Consider the following 18,150-nt stretch of genomic DNA (forward strand, 5'->3'; position numbering starts at 1 on the left):
TTTCGGGTCCGGTGACCCTTCCTCAGAACTGTTCTGAGGAGGGGTCACCAGACCCGAAACGTTAACTCGGTTTTCTCCTCCACAGATGCTGCCAGACCTGCTGAGCTTTTCCAGCAACTTTGTTTTTGTTCCTGATTTACAGTATCTGCAGTTCTTTTCGTTTTTATAATACAGGTAGTTCTACTATAATACATGTTTCGTTAACGCCAATTGGCTGTAACACAACTGATGAATAGTGGACGCTGTTTGGATAACGCGAACTTTCTGCTGTACAGGTATAGTGATTTCCCCATAACACGACATTCTATGGCGATTTTCTATAGAGCGAGGTCACACAAGAATGCAACTATCGAAGTATCGGGGAACTACCTGTACAGGGATATGCCTCATTTTTTTTTGCTGCACTAACTTTAGCACTGTATTATTGCCCCTTGTGTCACAGTAATTAGAACTGGTTGCAGTGCCAATGTCTGGCTTGACCAGTGTATTGTTGATTACGACTTCACCTGGCCTACTCTACTCTTTTGGCAATGGAGTTAATTTTTAAAATTATAATTCCATGTTGTTCGGACATTTATTATTAAATCTACTACGATTCCCAAGTCCCTCAGTTAAATATTTTCTTACCCACCTTCAATATTTTACTTTCCCACATTAAATTTAGTTTGCCATTTTTATGCCCATTATGTATCTAATGAATTCTGTAACTGGGCTACTTCTTCCTCTGGTTCTTCAATTCTCTCATTTTGGTATCAAACTGAATGCAAAGTAATCAAGCCCAAGTCCTGTGGCAGGCGCAGAAATCCGATAGGAAGGTTTCAAACATAGAATTGTGTGATCTTTAAAAATTTCCTTCTAGAAATGTTGTGTTACCAGCAATTGGCCATCATTAATCACCTTAGAGAAGGACGGTGAATAACCTTCTTGATCAGGACTGATGAAGGGTGGAAACCCGAAATATCAACTTTCCTGCTCCTCTGATGCTGCCTTACCTGCTGTGTTTCCTCCAGCTCCACACTGTATTGACTCAGACTCAAGCATGTGCAGTTCTTGCTATCTCCATTGACAGGTTTGCTGATGACACCACCATTGCAGGTTGGATCTCAAATTAACGACGAGATGCAATAGAGGGAAGAGAATGAGTGCTGAGCAGCATGGCGTAAAGACAACAATCTCTCCATCAACATCAGCAAAACGGAGGAGCTGGTCAATGACTTCAGGAAGTGGAGTGGAGGGCATGCCCAAATCTGTATCAATGGTGCTAAGGTGGAGAAGTCGAGAGAATCAAGTTCCTGGGAGTGATGATCATCAACAATCTGTCCTGCTCCACCCATGTTGGCGAGAAGGTCAAGAAAGCACAACAACATCTCTACCTCCTCAGAAGTTAAGGAAATTTGGCATGTCCATAAAGAAAGCATCCTAACTGCACGGATCACAACGTGGTATGGCAATTGCTCTTCCCAAGACCGCAAGAAACTACTACAAGGGTCGTGAACACAGCCCAGTCCATCACACAAAACAGCCTTCCATGCATTTGACTCCATCTATACGTTCCACTGTCTCATGAAAGCAACCAACTAATCAAAGTCCCCTCCTGCCCTGGTTACACTCTCTTCCATTGGGCAGAAGAAATAAAAATTTGAATACACATTCGAATTCATGAACAGCTTCTTCCCTGCTGTTATCAGACTTTTGAATGGACTTCTCAAATGTTAATGTTGATCTCTCCCTCTGCACCTTCTCTGCAGCTGTAACACTATATTCTGCGCTCTGTTTTGCTACCCTGATGCACTTTGCATGGTAAGATTTGCCTGTAAAGCACAACACTTTTCACTCGGTACACGTGACAACAATAACTCAAATTAATCCCCTGAAAACCAAACGGTAACTTTTAAGAAATAAATATTCTGTCCTCTAGTACCAGGAGACCCAGATCCCTTTGAATCACAAGTTCTGCAATCTCTCCTCATGTAAATAGTACATTACCTTTCCATTCTTCCAAAGTGGCCAAATTCAAATTTTCCCATATTATACTACATCTACTGAATTTCTGCTCAGTTACTTACTTGTCAATATTACTTACTTGCAAACTTTCTACTCCATTTTGATAACTTACTTTTCTAATTTTCGTGGTGTAAACTGCAAATTTAGCAGTATGTTTAGTTCATTCAGAATCATAGAATTTTACAGTACAGAAGTAGGACATTCAACTCATTGTGTCTGGACTAGATTATTGTGTAATCTTATTATTAGCACAAAGTAAAACTAGACTGCTCCAATTCTACACATGTAATCTAGTTAGCCAAGTCTACAGTTTTTAAATTTGCATTTTGGCTGCAAGCACTCTACGGAAAAGAAAATGTTCTTGCCAACAAGAAAGTAACACTGTAGCAGAAAAGAATAACACTTTCTCACTGCATCATCACCTCAAATTAGATTAATTAAAAAAGGTAGACAACTTACTGTTAGCAAACTTGATGAACTAAGTGTGTTCACCCAATACTTGTTCCACAGAAGTTCAAGTAGCTTACGATCCAAAGATGATTTAAAATAAGTAACTTCAAGGGCATAATACCTGAACAAAAATAAATCATTCAGATTACAACACCAAACCAAAACATTTTCTCACTGAGTATAACCTGTAATAGTGTGTTCAATGGGCTTTGAAATGCTTTGAATTCTAATTCAATCTTCCTGCGTTATCCATTGGTGTTTACAAAGAAGCAGTTGAGCAATGGATTTTGCCAGTCACCTTCAAAACTGCTGGATGTCACCGTAAGGCAAAGCATAATGGTCAGTATTTAGCAGATGACATTGCTACAAACAGAAATCACTTCATCCTGATCCTGTCAAGGTGAACATCAGAATATGAACTCATAATATAGTCAACACTCTATGCAAAGATGCCATTCTTTGATGAGCATTCCACAGGAATAGATGAAAGTTTGTTTCTGGTTAACGAACAAGTGTTTTTCGGGACATTGAAAGTTCTTGTTCTTCAAAAAGGTCTATATGATGCACTCAAATGGTAACAGATGAGGCCTTCATGTAATGACCACTTTGTTTATTTGCATGACATTCAGTGAATGTTGGGTGCACTTCAAGATGATGACATCACAAAGCTTGAAGATTTTGGAAAGTACTTTAAGATCTTTTTAATATTATGAAGAAAGTCTTCACACGTAATGCAGGATGCTCATTCCAGTTGGTCAAGCTGACCTATCATTCCGTAACTTTAATAAGTATTTGTTACAATTAGAATAGTAGAAAAACTTACCAGTACTCACCAGTTTTTTCCCTGTACCGAAAAGCAAACTACATTAGGCAGTTTCCACTGCAGACTCCTTCTTGTGCTGTTTTGCAGTCTGTCACTGCCATCTCACCCAGTTTTCAAGCTCTCAGTCTGCTCCCCTGTCTAACCTTCTTTGAATATAAAAATTACCCTTTTGGACTATTGAGGTTATTTATCAGTAATTATGTACTCAATACACATTGTTATGAACTAAGTTACAATTAAAATGAAACGCTTACAAGAGTTTGAATCGTGAGACTAACAGTGCAAATTTACGTTAATTCAATTGACTCAGAGCTTTTGGTCTCTGGATCACTGGAGACCAGCTGTATGACCCAGGAATGTTGGTATGTTGGGACATCATGAAATCTGCCCAAGAAGTTTCAACATCCAAGGTGCAAATCCCTTGTTCCCCAGGACTTTCTGCAAAAGTCTCCAATTCTGAGTTAGAGTTAGAGATATCAAACAGTTCCAAAGTACTTACCTGGACAGTTACCCAAGAAATGTTAGACAGAAAAATCCTACTCTAACTCCCAGGGTAACTTCACAACTGACCTTCATACACAGTTTGCCCCACAATCCAATCCCCACCCCAACACTCAACACCCTTGCTTACTTGGGGCAGGGGGTCAAAGTCCTGAATCATCTTTCCAACCTACATTCTAAAAGACTACAGAATTTCAAGAAAGCAGTTCAACATCACCTTTCTCTAACAGCAATTATGGGGGCCCATATCCTGTGAATGAACAAAACTAAAAAGAAAATCCTGACGTGACCCAATCAGATCTGCCACAGACCTGACCCCCAACCCCATGTGAACCCTGCTTGACTTCTCGATACAAACACTGAACTTTTCACCAATATTGATCCTGGAGCTTTAAACCAGTGCAGTAAAAAGGAGACAACTTTCCCCAACACTACAGCAGTGATGGACTACACTCTGCATTTCTGGAGAAGCTGGGCTTGAAAGACCCAACCAGAAATGTGGAGCAGCAATGGATACTGTGGACTGGCAATCTGATGACTGTTGGCACTTTTGAGAATATCTAGACCATTATTTCTAATTTACTGTATTTTGGGAGGATCTCAACAGCATGTCCTCCAGCGAAACATGGACCCACTGATATTAAGTTCCTGAGTTCCATGTTTTACTATGCATTTACGATGCCATAAGCTGCTGTCAGTTTCAAAGGAGTAGTGCAGCAAGTGCTGATGTCTTTGCAATCATCACTACCAGCAGGTTCAGGAAAGCCATAAAATACTCTAAAATGAATGAAGCACATTTCCTGTAAACATTGCAAAGTTATAATTCACTGAAAAGTAGATGAATTTGAGACAAAAACTTCCTAGGTGGTAACTTACTGTTTGCAGTGTACTCCAAAGTCTTCTATTTTGTTAAGTGGAATAGTCTGGTATTCTGAAGGACCTTCATCAGGTGGTTTATAACCCTAGAAAATAAAATATATAATAAAACTTCTAAATAATATTTTCAAAAAGTTGAAATGACCTATTTTTAAAAATGATATCAAAGCTTCTCTTATTTAAAATAAATGCTTGCAACTACAATTAAAATTAAGACAGTTTCAGCAGTAAGAGAATTTTTAATTTTCATTCCATCTTTGTAATTTCTTTATCAGCTCCCAATTTCTAATCATCTTTATGCCATGAATTGCCCTCCAATATCTACCCTTACTTCCTCCACAACCTTGATTACTCAGCCTCTTCTCTCCATTCTCCAATTCTTTGAAGCTGATATCTGTCTCACTCTCAATTTGCTCCTTGATAATATCTGCATCTAAATTCACAGCAAAATTAACATTGAGCATATTGTCTGTAAAGAAAAAAAATCATACTTGGCCAATTAAGAAGCAGAGGAGAGCCAAAAAGAATGGATGACACACAGAGGACACAAAAGCAGCTCACTCATGACTTTGTTTCCTCTCATTTGTTCCAATGCTCTCCTAGTAAGCATTCCATTTTCCACCCCATATAAATAAAGTTCATCCAAAACTCTGTTACAAATACTTATACAATTACTCCCATGCCCTCCAAACTCTCCTATTACCAAAACCACTGACCTATTTAGGTCCGGATCAAGCAACACCTCTGTTTCAAAATTCTCATCTTTATTTTCAAATTTCTCCCTATCTCTGTGTCTCCTCCGGTCTGTGTTCTTCCAATTCTGGCCTCACGTATCCACCAATGAAAAGTATGCCTTTAGGTAGCTAGATCCTAAACTTTGGAGGTCCCTCCCTAAAGAGCCCCACATCTTTATTTCTTTTTCCTTCAACAGAAACCTCATTACGAGCATTTCTCTGATTAAGGTTTTGGTCATCTACTCTGATGTCTCCTTATGAGGCTCTGTGTCACATCTTGTTTGTTAACACTCCTGCAAAATGCCTTGGGAGAATGTATATTGATAAAATCAGTATATAAATGCAAGTTGTTGTTGCAAGGCTGACAGTAGTGGGTTGGGTGGTGGAAGACAGTCAGTAAAAATTGTAAATATCAAGAGGACAGCTGGGAAAAGTCTCTAAAAGTATTGATACTGCTGAAGCTGGTAGAGACTTATAATACAAGTTTGAGATATACAGAAAAAAATAACTCAGTTACTGAGGTAGGAGAGACCATCAAGGCCAAATCAAGCAATTTAAAATGCAGCAAACATCTCAGCAACAGTTACATTAGAAATGAAGATATTTAAAGTAAACAGCAGAACCAGAAGCCTGCAGGGGATCACAAATTCAACGCATAGTTCTATGGATCATTTATCTATGCAGTGGTAGTGACAACAGTTATATACTGCTTGTGGGATGGCTACAATTGCCTGATGCTCGCTGGCAGGACGAAATGTAATGGAAATATTTAAGGGCTTCTACTTTTTGCTCCCAATACAACTTTTTTTCTTAAAAACAAAAACACACAGCAGAAGATTCTTATTTCCTAGGTTAAATTTATCTTAGGTTGTCTCACATTGTTGGAATTGGTGAATCATTCAGCCATGTGGATTTGGAACATCTGCCATTTGATCACCAGTTTTTACAGAGGCACTATGACGAAGAGCATTACAATTAGCCTCATTATCCAAGAGGAGGGTGCATCTCCTTGCTGATGAAATAGCCTACTCTGTGTTTCAGAATTTTTTTAATAAAAGCATGGCCTAGTCAAACAGATTCAAAAGCTTGTAATAGCTAAATTGTTTCAGGAGAAGAAGGAATCAAAGTCAACAAATTAATAGAAATAGTTACCTTAGGATATGTCCTGAATGCCCCTAGGTTTACTTTTCCAGCAGATATAGTTCTTGTTGGGTCAATCTAAAACAATAACTCTTGATCAACATAACTTTATAAAAATTCTTCTCATCAACTGAAACTACCTTTAAAAAAGCAACTGAAAAATTAATATACACTGCAAATAAATAGTTTATGTGCAACCATCTCAATGATACAATGTACATTATAAAACTATCAATTTATTCCACTAGTATATTTACAAAATAAACTGAAATAATTTATGACTTGTGAAATAATGAATTTAGAAGACTTCAAAAATTATACAGAAATTTCAGAGCTCACTATCTTCTATATTCCTTATATCTCTCCCTCTTAATAAAACCCCATCGCATATTCAACCAACCCCACAATATTTCTGCAACATCTGATTTGCTCAACCATGCCCTCATCTTCATCTTTAATGCCCTAGTCACTAATAAACCATAACTTTCTTTCACGTTTTCCATTTCCCCTCATCTCCACTCCCTTAAATCGAAATTTGAAAGAATGTACTTGACAATATGTTTATGGTTTAGCTGTTCACTACCAGATTTGCATCTTAAAATGCAAAGATAACCCCTAGCTACTTTTCTCTGTTGCAAATTGTCTGCTTAAAACCCTTTTCTATGTCTCCTTCACCATCACATCAAATGAGACACAAGGAACCCATGGACTTCTTTACAGGAAGGTAAAGTCTTTGGATCAGCTGATTCTTCCCTCCCTCATACCTGTTCACTTGGCCAAGCTACATCTACAGTTCCCTGGTGCCCTGACGTTGAACTCGTATTTTTCTCAATTTTTTCTTCATCTCCCTTCATGCCATTTCAAATACATCTTCCCCATGAGTTACATCACCTGCTCCTTCAACCATATTCAAATTAACCTGTTAAGAACCCAACTTCCATTCCTAACCTCAGTGCTAATTGATACTGCTAAAAGTTATTTCATGGAATCCCTACAGTGTGGAAACAGGCCCTTCGGCACAACAAGTCCACACCAACACTCAGAGCATTCCACCCAGACCGATCCCCCTATAACCCACCTAGTCTACACATCCCTGAACACTACAGGCAATTTAGCATGGCCAATCCACCCAGCCTGCACATCTTTGGACAGTGGGAGGATCTGGAGCACCCAGAAGAAACCCACGCAGACAAGAGGAGAATGTGCAAACTCCATACAGACAGTCGCCCGAAGCTGGAATCGAACCCGGGTCCCTGGTGCTGCGAGGCAACAGTGCTAACCACTGAGCCACCATACCGCCCATAAATTCCACACAGACCCGAGGGTGGAATCGAACCCGGGCCCCTGGCGCTGTGAGGCAGCAGTGCTAACCACTGAGCCACCGTGCCATCCCTCTGTCTCTTCAGGTGCTGCCCCTCTCTTCTCTAAGTATTTAAGTACCTTTCTCCTCAAAAAACCTAACCCTTAACCCCATCATCCTTGTAAGTTATTGGTCCATCACCAGTCTCCCATTTCTTTCAAAGAACTTGAATGAACTCTTATGCCTATTTTTCCTGGAATTCCATGTTTGAATTCCTTGAGTCAGATTCCTGACTGCTACAGCAATCAAATAACTCTTACTAAAAATCATAAATGATAGCCTTACTAGCTGTGAGAAAGGAAAATTTTCCCTCATCATTTTTCTCAACTTGCCACAGGTGTTGACCACACCAGCCTTTTCGATGTCACTCTATCAAAATTGAAATGCATTTGCTGGGTTTCATTCTTAACTATCTAATTGTTGCCAATGTAACTTGCAGTCACTTCTCCCCACTCCCATAATTTTCCTCATATTGCTGAAAGATTTATCCTTGGTCCACTTCTATTTCTTATCCAAATGCAGGCCTTTGGCAATATAATCTGTAATCATAGGTGTGCTCCAAAGTACGCTATGAGATCGTATAACTTTGCCACTGTCACCTTGCACCACGCCTTCTCTGTTGCTGAATTATCAGGCTGAATTTCCAATATTCACTACTGGATCAACAGAAATTTCTTCCATTGCTGGAAAGTTATTGTTTTTGATCTTGTAAATGGAAATACAGAAATTAAAAGGTCCATTTGAGAGCCAAGGACATAACTGTCGGAATTATTCCTAGCACTTCCTAGGAGAAGTCAAACAAGACAGTGAAATGCATGGTTTGAGTGAAGGTACAGGTGGAAGATATAATCTGTGGGTCATTGGGATTAGATCTGCAGTAAATCCTGGGCAAATGGACCTCACCTAAGGTAGAATTGATATCTTCACTGCCAGATTAAGTAGTGTAGTAGAGAAATATTTTACATAGTTAGGACAATGTTGGTATGGGAATGGTGAGTGCTGGAAGAAAACGATGAGGAAGCAGAAAGAAAGTAAAAACAGCCAGAGAAAAATTAAGGAAAAACAGAGAAGAGAAAATGGAATTAAATTGAGTAAGACTGCTAGGTTTGAGATCCACACATATAAATGCACAAAGTATTTTGTGAATAAAATTGGTTAGTCAAAGGCATACATTACTTTGGTGGAGTACAATAACATTTAACGCACATTATTTAGGTTACAGCAAAGACCAAAAATTAAACATTCCTGGTTTCAGAATGTATGGAGGGACAAAGACTAGGTGGAAACAAAACAGATAGTACACTTAAAAGGAAAATTTAAAGGGTATAAATACAGGAGAGGGATGGACTAAGCTGATAGCTCTTTGAGAACATGTGCAGATATAATGGGCTAAATAAATTTTACTGCTATAATTTTACATAGTTAGAGTTAAATATTGAATATTTCAAGATGGATTAAGTTAAACTGAACAAACAAAAGTCCGGTTACAGCTTAGGTGACGAATGTGAGCTATAGGTTGTTAGTAAAATCAAGCCATTCTGAAGTCAGTGAGTATGATGTGTAAGTCACTCCTCATTTTGAAATTGTACACTTTGATAGATTTTTAAAAAATCTACGTCAACATTTATAATGGAATTTGCACACCCTCAAATAAATTTTTACATTGATAGTTTTTATTATAAATTTCATATCAGAACTTAGTGGGAAAAGTTGACAAAAAGCACATATTTTTATTAGTTTTCTGATATATTGTGATGTACCTCAAGTAGAATACAAATAAAATACATACCACAACTGCTACAAATGGTTCCTGAAACTGTTGATTTAACATCTGAGTACTAACATCGATTCCTGAAAGCCAGCATCCATAACCTGGATGACTATGATACCAGCCAATTGCATTTTCAAGACGTCCAACCTAACGTAATTGGAGAATAAAATTAAACACGGACAGAATTTGAAAAGAGAGAATAAAGTTCAGATTGCAAACTCAAAAATACAAAAAAAACCCACAAATTTTGTTTTAAACTGAATATGCCTCACAACAAAAGCAAAAACATTGTGAGAAATTTTAAGAGGCAACCATAAAAAAAACAAAAAAAACTGATGCCAGAATTTGAAACAAAAAATGCTTTATAAAAAGATGCACTAGTATTTCAGATGTAGATTTCAAATTAAAACAGATAAATATTGTATAGCTTAAATGTAAACTCAATTCTCACAAGAGGTACTGTGGTGCTTTTAATAAATACAAATTCAACTGTACTGCCTAATAAAATAGAGTTGTACGATCCATTGTTTCCATTTCCAATATTTTAAATAGTAAATGATGACAGCAGCCATGAAGCAGGTGCTGAGTGTGGGTGAGTGATGATGCTCAACCAACATGTGCAGCTGATACCAAATTATTCTTGGCGTTATAACTGTTTTTGTACTTCAGTTCACTCAACTCCAACAATTAGATGCTGCAGTTCCTTCAAACCATAGTCCCGAAATGAGTAAGCAACGTGTATTGCGTAGACCCTTCTTGCCTTTTTTGAATCAATGTTATTTGCTGTATTTCTATTCAATTGATTTTTACAAAGTGGTTCCATTAAGACTTCACAATTTTAGAAACATAACTTAAAGATATTTTAGCTCTTCAGTAATTAGCAAAGCTAAATAGCACCATCTGCTGGCATCTTCTGTTTCTGCTTGAGAAAGAAGAAATTCTTGAACTAAATTTGACCTAGCCATTAAATTCCTATTATGCCTAGTTTATGGATGCATTTCTAGTCATACATGATATGTATGTCAAATACCCTTAGGTATATCACTACCAGAGATTAAATAAAGTCATACGGATCTACAGCTCAGAAAAAAGGCCCTTCAGATCATCGCATCCGCACCTGTCAAAAGCAACCACCTAACTATTCTAATCCCATTTTCCAGAATTTCGCCCACAGCCCTGTATGCCTCGGCATTGCAAGTGAACACCTAAATACTTCTTAAATAAGATGAATGTTTCTGCCACTACCATTCAAGATATTTTCACAAGCATTTACACGTACTGAATAATTTTCACCTACAAAACTGGGTAGAAAATATACAATTAGGAAAAACCAAAGTCTTAACCCATGAGAAAGTGGCAGATTAAATGATTGCTGTAGAGATGTTAGATATGATTCTGAAGATCATGGCCTGGTTCTTGCAGTCAGCAGCGAATGAATGTTGTGTTAATTACTTTCTCACAGGTTTTATGTGGGTTATGCAACAATAACAAATTTATATCATTATGGCACCCTCCAGACGGGAACCTGCATGGACAAGGGGAACAATTGTAGCTCCTTGATTTAATTGAAGTATTTTCAAATGACACACACTTCTTGGTTCAGATTCTGCTGAAGTTGAAAATCCAATTCAATGACAAATCATGCATAAGTAGAAAGAAAAAGATGAATTTGAAAGAAATAAAAGAAACAAGTAAAAAAAAAATTTAAAATCTCCAATAATAGCCAAAACTTTAAGTGATACTCCTGGAAGATGGACATGGACTAGGGTTCCAGCAGAAGGGCTGAGGCAGGGGTAGAATTGGTGACGTTAGGCAGCTGAGAACAAGTGGGCCTAGTGCCAGCACAAAGATGTAGTTGAAAGCTCACCTCAGAATGATTTATGGCAGATTGCAAATAGTTCAGCCTCAGAAAGTTGCCACGGAAGTCAGCTAGGGAATAAAGTTTGTAATGTCTTGTATGTCTGACAAGCAGTCTGATAATTTAGAAATACTGGAGGGACAATAGAGATGGTGGTGAAGTAAAGTTGGGTGCCAGCAGTATACATATGGAAAAATATGGTTTTATTAGATGTCACTGAACAGCACATATAAATGGGAAATGAGGCAACCAAGGAGTCTTGGAAATGTCAGCTAACTGTGGAAGCAGGAACAGAAGTCTCTGCAAGTGATTCCCTGGTTACGATTAGATAGATAAGAATGAAACCAAGAATCCACAGAACCACTAAGATGGACAATGGAGGAGAGGCACAGAATGGTGTGATCAACTATGCCAAACACTGCAGGCAGGTCAAGGATAAGGAAGGCAAAAACTGCTGGGGAAACGTAAACAGTCTGGCAGTATCTGGGAAGAAAACAGAGTTTTCATCAAAACAGTGTCAACCAAAATCATGAAAGATAACTCCTAACTGCAGCCAAAGTGAAATTACTGGACCTTAAAAGAATAAAACGTGCTATCATTGAAATATTTAAGAATCTGAGGGGGCTTGGCAGGGTGGATGCTAACACAATGTTTCCTCTTGAGGAATCTAGAATGAGGGAGTTGGTCATGTCATCCAAATAAAAGGTCTCCCATTGAAAATGGAAATGAGGAGGTATTTCATCAATCAGAGGGTTCTTAATCTTTGCGATTTGCTAACCCAAAAAGCAGTGGAGGCTGATGCATTGAGTATATTAAAGGCTGAGGTAGACAGATTTTTGATCAGTGACGAAGTGAGGGTACAGGATGCAGACAGTAGAGTTAGGGCTGCAATTAAATCTTATCAAATAGTGGAGCAGGTGTTTTTGAGGTGGGTTGGGGGTGGAGGAGGGAGAGGATTTGAAAATCTATATGAATTCTTATTTGTTATCCTAGACTGTATCTTAGAAGTGCCCCCATTACTAAATCCTACACATCAGCAGAGTTTAAAAGGCTAAAAGAGACTTTTTCAGAATGAACTAAAAGACTGCAAATTGCTTTATCACAGATTAAGCAACAATGACAGATAGAAAACAAACTGCCTTGACTGCCTTTTAAGCTGATTCCCGGCACTGACAGATTGACTTACCAAGAAAAGCTAAACATGCTGTTTATTCAAATAAAACAAAGAACTGTGACTGCTCAGCAGGCCTGGCAACATCTGTGCAGCAGGAAATACAGTCAATGTTTTGGGTCCAGTGACCCTTCATCAGGACTGGTAGCAGCTACGGAAAGGTGACATATAAAAAAGAATAGGTGGAGACAGAGCCCAGAGGGAAAGGAAAACAGTTAGGCAGAGAAAGGAATGGATAATGGTATGCAAGGGAAGCAGAAAAGTTGATAATGGGGACCATAGTAGATGAAAATGAGTTGGCTGTGCAGAAAGCAGCCCATGTCATAACAAGATCTGGGGTGCGGTGGTGGCTAATGGACATTGAAGGTGGTGTTCAGGCCCTAAAATTATTGACACTGTGTCCAGAAGGCTGCAGGATCCCCTTTACTCATTTGCGTTCATAAGAATGAGGGGTCATCCTATTGAAACATACAAGATTCTGACGAGGTTTGAGTGGTAGATGTTGAGAAGATGTTTCCACTAATTGGGAATCTCAAATTAGGGAACATAGTTACCAAACAAGGGATCATTCGTTGTAAACCGAGATGTGAAGTAATTTCTTTTCCCAGAGGGTAGTGAAAGTCTGGAATTCTCTACCCCAAAAAGGTGAGATAGACAGATTTTTGAAATTTCTACTTTACTGAGCTGGCATGAAAGCAGAATTGAGGCCTAGGACAGATCAGCCATGATCTGCATGCTTTAGTAGCGAAATGTCCTACTCCTATTTCAGATGCTCTTTACCTGTCCATAAAAGAACCAAGGCAGAATGCTGAAAAGGGAAATAAAAGGTTCTGAGACTGTTACTGTAAACTCTGTGATTTTGAATCTGTGGAAGTAAACTTACCAATATATACAGCTTGTCTCCAAGTGATCTGTTAGTATGTCATAACTCTGGTTTGAAATGAATAGAGATCCCAGGATCCTACGTAACCAGAGCCTCTTGAACCTATTTTCCCATGCCACACCAGGATTAGAAAGTTCTGCAAATGTCTATCCATTTAATGCTCTCCTTTGGCATTCTACCTCACAGTGACAGCATTTATAGATGTAGTGTCACAGACGGATCCAGCATCTACTTCTCAAACTCTTTTCTCATCTCCTTTACTGCCAGACTGCTCATCTTGCATCTAATTTTGAATGTTTTGACATTTCCTCCAACTACATTTTGGGAAGACAGAAATCATTGACTTCTAACACTCCAAAATCTCCACAACCCTCAGTTTCTCACACAGTCAAAGCCTCATAAACAAATCAAAACACAAATGTTTCCTTAGAAATTTGTTTTTATGTCAAGCACTTCCCAAAACTTTTCTGTTGTTACTCCATTTTAATGCTTTAAGATTGCAATGACCCCAGAACCAAAGTGGAGGGAAAAAAGGAGAAAATAAATAAGTGATCAGGCAAGGGTGGAGGGCCAGTAGCAGATGATTACTGTCTAATTTACAGACTTTCCAAATAAAATGTTCTTTTGCATTTAGTTTTTTCTCCCCCTGGACTGGAATCAGGTTTCAATGATTAGCTAATTAGGCCATGTCTACAATGAAAAAGAGGAATTAAAGGGACCAAACAGCTGTTAGTACTCAGTCCAAAATGGACTGCATCAACCCTATGTTTGAGAAGCTTGCCTTATAGTTCTCAGGTTATTTTGGAGAAAACCTGCAATGCAGAATGTGTAGCTAAAAAAATACCGTTGACTAGCACTCAAGAGACCTGTGAAACAGCATACACTGTTTATGTCCAGACTACACAAACTATAGCCAACTCACAGGACTGGGCAAACTTTGTTAAGTCCATACACGAACTTTTGAGGAAGGTGAAGACCTTAAAGTAAATGCAGCAATTAAGTGATTAAAAATAATTTAATGGATAAATGCAACCAGGCAAATATGAGATTTTTGTTTGTTTTTCAAACTCTTACTTTGGTATAGATATTTAAGTCAGCAAGGGAGAAAAAAAAATAATTCTATAAAAATTTTGGAAAAGATTTGCAAGAACCCAGTCACCAGATTGGCAGAATGACATGTTCAAATAAACAAATCCTAAAATGAAATGTAAACAAAGGAAACTTGCACATTCAGAACTGGAAAAAAGTTGGCAATTATCGTGACAAAAACCTAATAACAGAAAGTTGTGCACAGAGTTGAAAAGTTTACACTAAGCATAGACAGATACTCCAGTTACAAAAAAAAAGTTTTAAAAGACCTGAAAATAAACAACTTTTTTCATTAGCAACATATTCAAAGAACAGGAGTTGGAAGTTGGAAAATCTGTAAATTTATTTAACATACCTGTTTAGCATTCTCTATATAGGCAGCCATATATTCATATGCAGCAGCCTGAGCATTGACTCTTGTTTCCGTTCCTTCCACAGGGAGAGCAAAACTGTCCATTATGATCATTGTTTCACCATCCACTTTACCCAACATTAACCCCATCACTTCCAGATTTCCACCTGATCTGGCATGCATCACCATCTTCAAAAGTGCAAGAGCTGAGATTTTGCAGTATTTGAAGTAATGATGACTGGAAAGCATATATTACAATAATTAGAAAAATGTAGCATTTCACCTTGCTGCTACAGTCACAAGACTCTTGTATTCACTCTAAAATCTTAGAAATTAAAATATCAATGGATAGAAAACAAAATCTTAATCATGCAATATACATAAAGGTTATCAATATTATTCAGTATATGAAGATAATTGCTAAAATGAAAAATAATAAAAATATAGTTTATTCATTATGTAGATAAACTACATACACCAACTTCCTGCAAACAGCAATTTACAGGGAGACAGTTTTTGGTAGTGCTGGTCAAGGGAAGAACATCAACTACAATTGGGGCAACTCGCTGCTCTTCCTTCTTTGTGCTTTTTGGATAGATGGATGGGAAATAAATTAACTTCGCACCCAATGCAAAACTCCCTCAGTACTACAATACAAAAAATATCTAATAAATATTTTGTACTTTAGTCCACGGATTGGTGGTGGGGTGGGCATAGACAGTGTTATCCAATATGTTGGCTATTAGCAGTCAGCAGTGGCTCGGTGGCAAGCACTCTGGCTCAGAATCAGAAGGAAATGGTCTCACATCACATATTATTAGCAATGCTGTCTTTCAGATGAGGCATTAAAATAGGTCTACCTTCCCATCAGGAGGGTGTGAAAGATCCTGTGGTAATATACAAGTGCAGGATTATTTTTCTCATACTTATCCATCAACCAACATAATCATCTGGTCATTTTGTGTGAACTTGCCGTGTGCAAACTGACAGCAGAGTTTCATCCGTCATAAGCATGATTACACTGTAAAAAGTGCTTCATCAACTGTAGCATATTGGGGAGCGCTGAAGTCATGAATATCATTGAATGAATGCAATTTTTCTTTCTTACAGTATATCTGACTTATAAATAACTAATTAGGCAAATTGTCTGACTTCCAAATTCAAACTGTGCATATAATTGCTATATGTTGGTTCACCGGTTAACAAAAAAAGTAGCCAATGTAATTCTTGTGCAACTGGAGTGATTTACTTCCTTCGTTACTGAATGATGGTTGATAGTCTGAACTGCTACCAATATATTTACAACCTTGCTTACATATGAGACAAGTATAATAAATAGTTCTTCTGATGTGTTCTCACCAGTACTCAATGTTACTGAAGCATAAGTTCCCTACTTTTTTCTTCAATTCTCATTTCAATAAATAATAATACTGTATGAACTTTCCTAATTACTCGCTGTGCATGCATACTAGCCTTTTGTGAGTAATACAAAGGTCACTGAGCTCTCTCTGAATCTCCGACTTCTGCAATCTCTCACCATTCAAATGCTCCTTTTTTATTCCTCTTGCCAAAACACACACAGGTGAAATAGAGTTGCCTGCACCAGGGAGATGGTGACATTCTTTAGATTAGTGCTGAAGAAAGTCACTGGACTTGTCTTATGCTCTTGTATGTCTTTTATTGACTAATAAGAATAATCAGACACTTACAGAGCTGGTGGTGCAGCATTAAAGTCAGTTTGGCAGTATCTGTGGACAGAAAACTAAGTCCACGTTTCGAGTCCACACTAACATTGATTCTGTACTTTCTCTGCATAGATGCTGCCACGCCTGCTGAGTTTCTCAGCTATTTTTTCAGATGTCCAGCATTCGCGGTTACTTGTATTTTTGCTAAAGTCAATCTTGCTGGAAAAGTTTAGGACGTGTAGTTCTAATATGCTAATACAGAATAAAACAGGAGGTACTAAAAATTACAAATTGTGTTTATGAGGAAATTACTTTATCCCTTTGTATTAAAGATTTATCCAAAAGCACTTTCTGACAATGCTGTTATTAACAATAACTGACTGGGCTGCTACTTTTGGACATAATTATCTTGTAACAAGGGTCGGGCCTACAAAAGGGTCTCAATGACTGCTCCTCTGATTCTGTCAGGAGTAACATACTTACTCCTTAGTCCAGGGTTTCGCCGCGAGGATTTCCTGCTGTTGTTTTTTGTCGTATTTGTAGATTTCATCGATGCTCTGAACTTCTTGCATGTTATTCGCCAGCTCCCAAGTCTTCTGCGCGACGTTACCACTCGCACCAGCCATCTTCTCCCCTACACCTGCCTCTGCCTCCTCCTCCTCACCGGTTTGAAGGTTCACCTCCAAATACCAACCGAACCGTCAACGGCCCAGGCCTCGGCCTCGGCCTCAGTTCAGGCCCCCTCCCAGCGGCGACAGCTCCGGCCCGGCACCACCCACCACGCTGCACCGGGGACAGGGGGCGGAGGGTGCAAATCAGACCAAACAATCCAAGCGAGTTAAATTAAAAATGTCGTTTAGGATAGATTGTCAACGCGTTGTGATCCGATTTTAGTTTGTTCGCTGAATTTAACAGCAGGTTAAGATCAACGGGGAATCTGTCACTGAGGTCTCCCGAGCTGTCAGCGAGTGAGCCGCCCTCTGGCGGAGGAGAGTGGAATAACCGACTGGAAATGTAACTGTGACGATCTGCTTACATTATAATCAATACGAGGAACTCACACCAGGACTACAGTAGCTCATATTTATGAAGTCTCCTTTGGTTTTGTTTGCAATTCTCATTTGTAAGCTATACTTCTCTCAAAGGGTCGGTGAATCTGTGGAATTCACCAGCCTGGGGTGCGATGGATGCCGCATGTTGAATAAATTTAAGGAGGAGATAGACAAATTTTTAATTACTAAGTAATGAAGAGTTATGGGCAGCAGGCTGTAAAGGGAGTTTGAGGCCATGATGAGTATGAAATGGCAGGGCAGTCTTGAGGGCCTGAATTGCGCACTCCTGCTCTTACATTCTTATAAGTTGGATATTACTGTTTCTTTTTGTTTAAATTGAAGACCACCAAAACAGAAGAGTAGAAAATACCTTGAGAGCATTTGTTATATTAAAATATAAT

General features: G+C 38.5%; 1 protein-coding gene across 3 annotated transcripts in view; it reads right to left on the reverse strand.

Annotated features, from left to right (window-relative positions):
• Nucleotides 1-17,690, reverse strand: part of cops5 (COP9 signalosome subunit 5) — a 24,788-nt gene extending 7,098 nt beyond the window's left edge. Inside the window, exons 1-6 of one of the 3 annotated variants that reach the window (XM_020512299.2) lie at nucleotides 17,181-17,688; nucleotides 15,016-15,250; nucleotides 9,678-9,806; nucleotides 6,541-6,606; nucleotides 4,655-4,740; nucleotides 2,464-2,575 (exon numbers count right to left, since the gene is read on the reverse strand). In XM_020512299.2, the coding sequence (XP_020367888.1) occupies nucleotides 2,464-2,575; nucleotides 4,655-4,740; nucleotides 6,541-6,606; nucleotides 9,678-9,806; nucleotides 15,016-15,250; nucleotides 17,181-17,323 (771 nt within the window). In that variant the 5' untranslated portion in view covers nucleotides 17,324-17,688. Of the gene's footprint in view, nucleotides 1-2,463; nucleotides 2,576-4,654; nucleotides 4,741-6,540; nucleotides 6,607-9,677; nucleotides 9,807-15,015; nucleotides 15,251-17,180 lie in introns of all 3 variants that reach the window. The other 2 variants (XM_048596277.1, XM_048596278.1) reach the window with 2 other exon arrangements.
• Between the last annotated feature and the right edge of the window lie 460 nt (nucleotides 17,691-18,150).

Source organism: Rhincodon typus, chromosome 4 (genome assembly GCF_021869965.1).
Source record: "Rhincodon typus isolate 14 chromosome 4, sRhiTyp1.1, whole genome shotgun sequence".
Lineage (NCBI taxonomy): Eukaryota > Metazoa > Chordata > Chondrichthyes > Orectolobiformes > Rhincodontidae > Rhincodon > Rhincodon typus.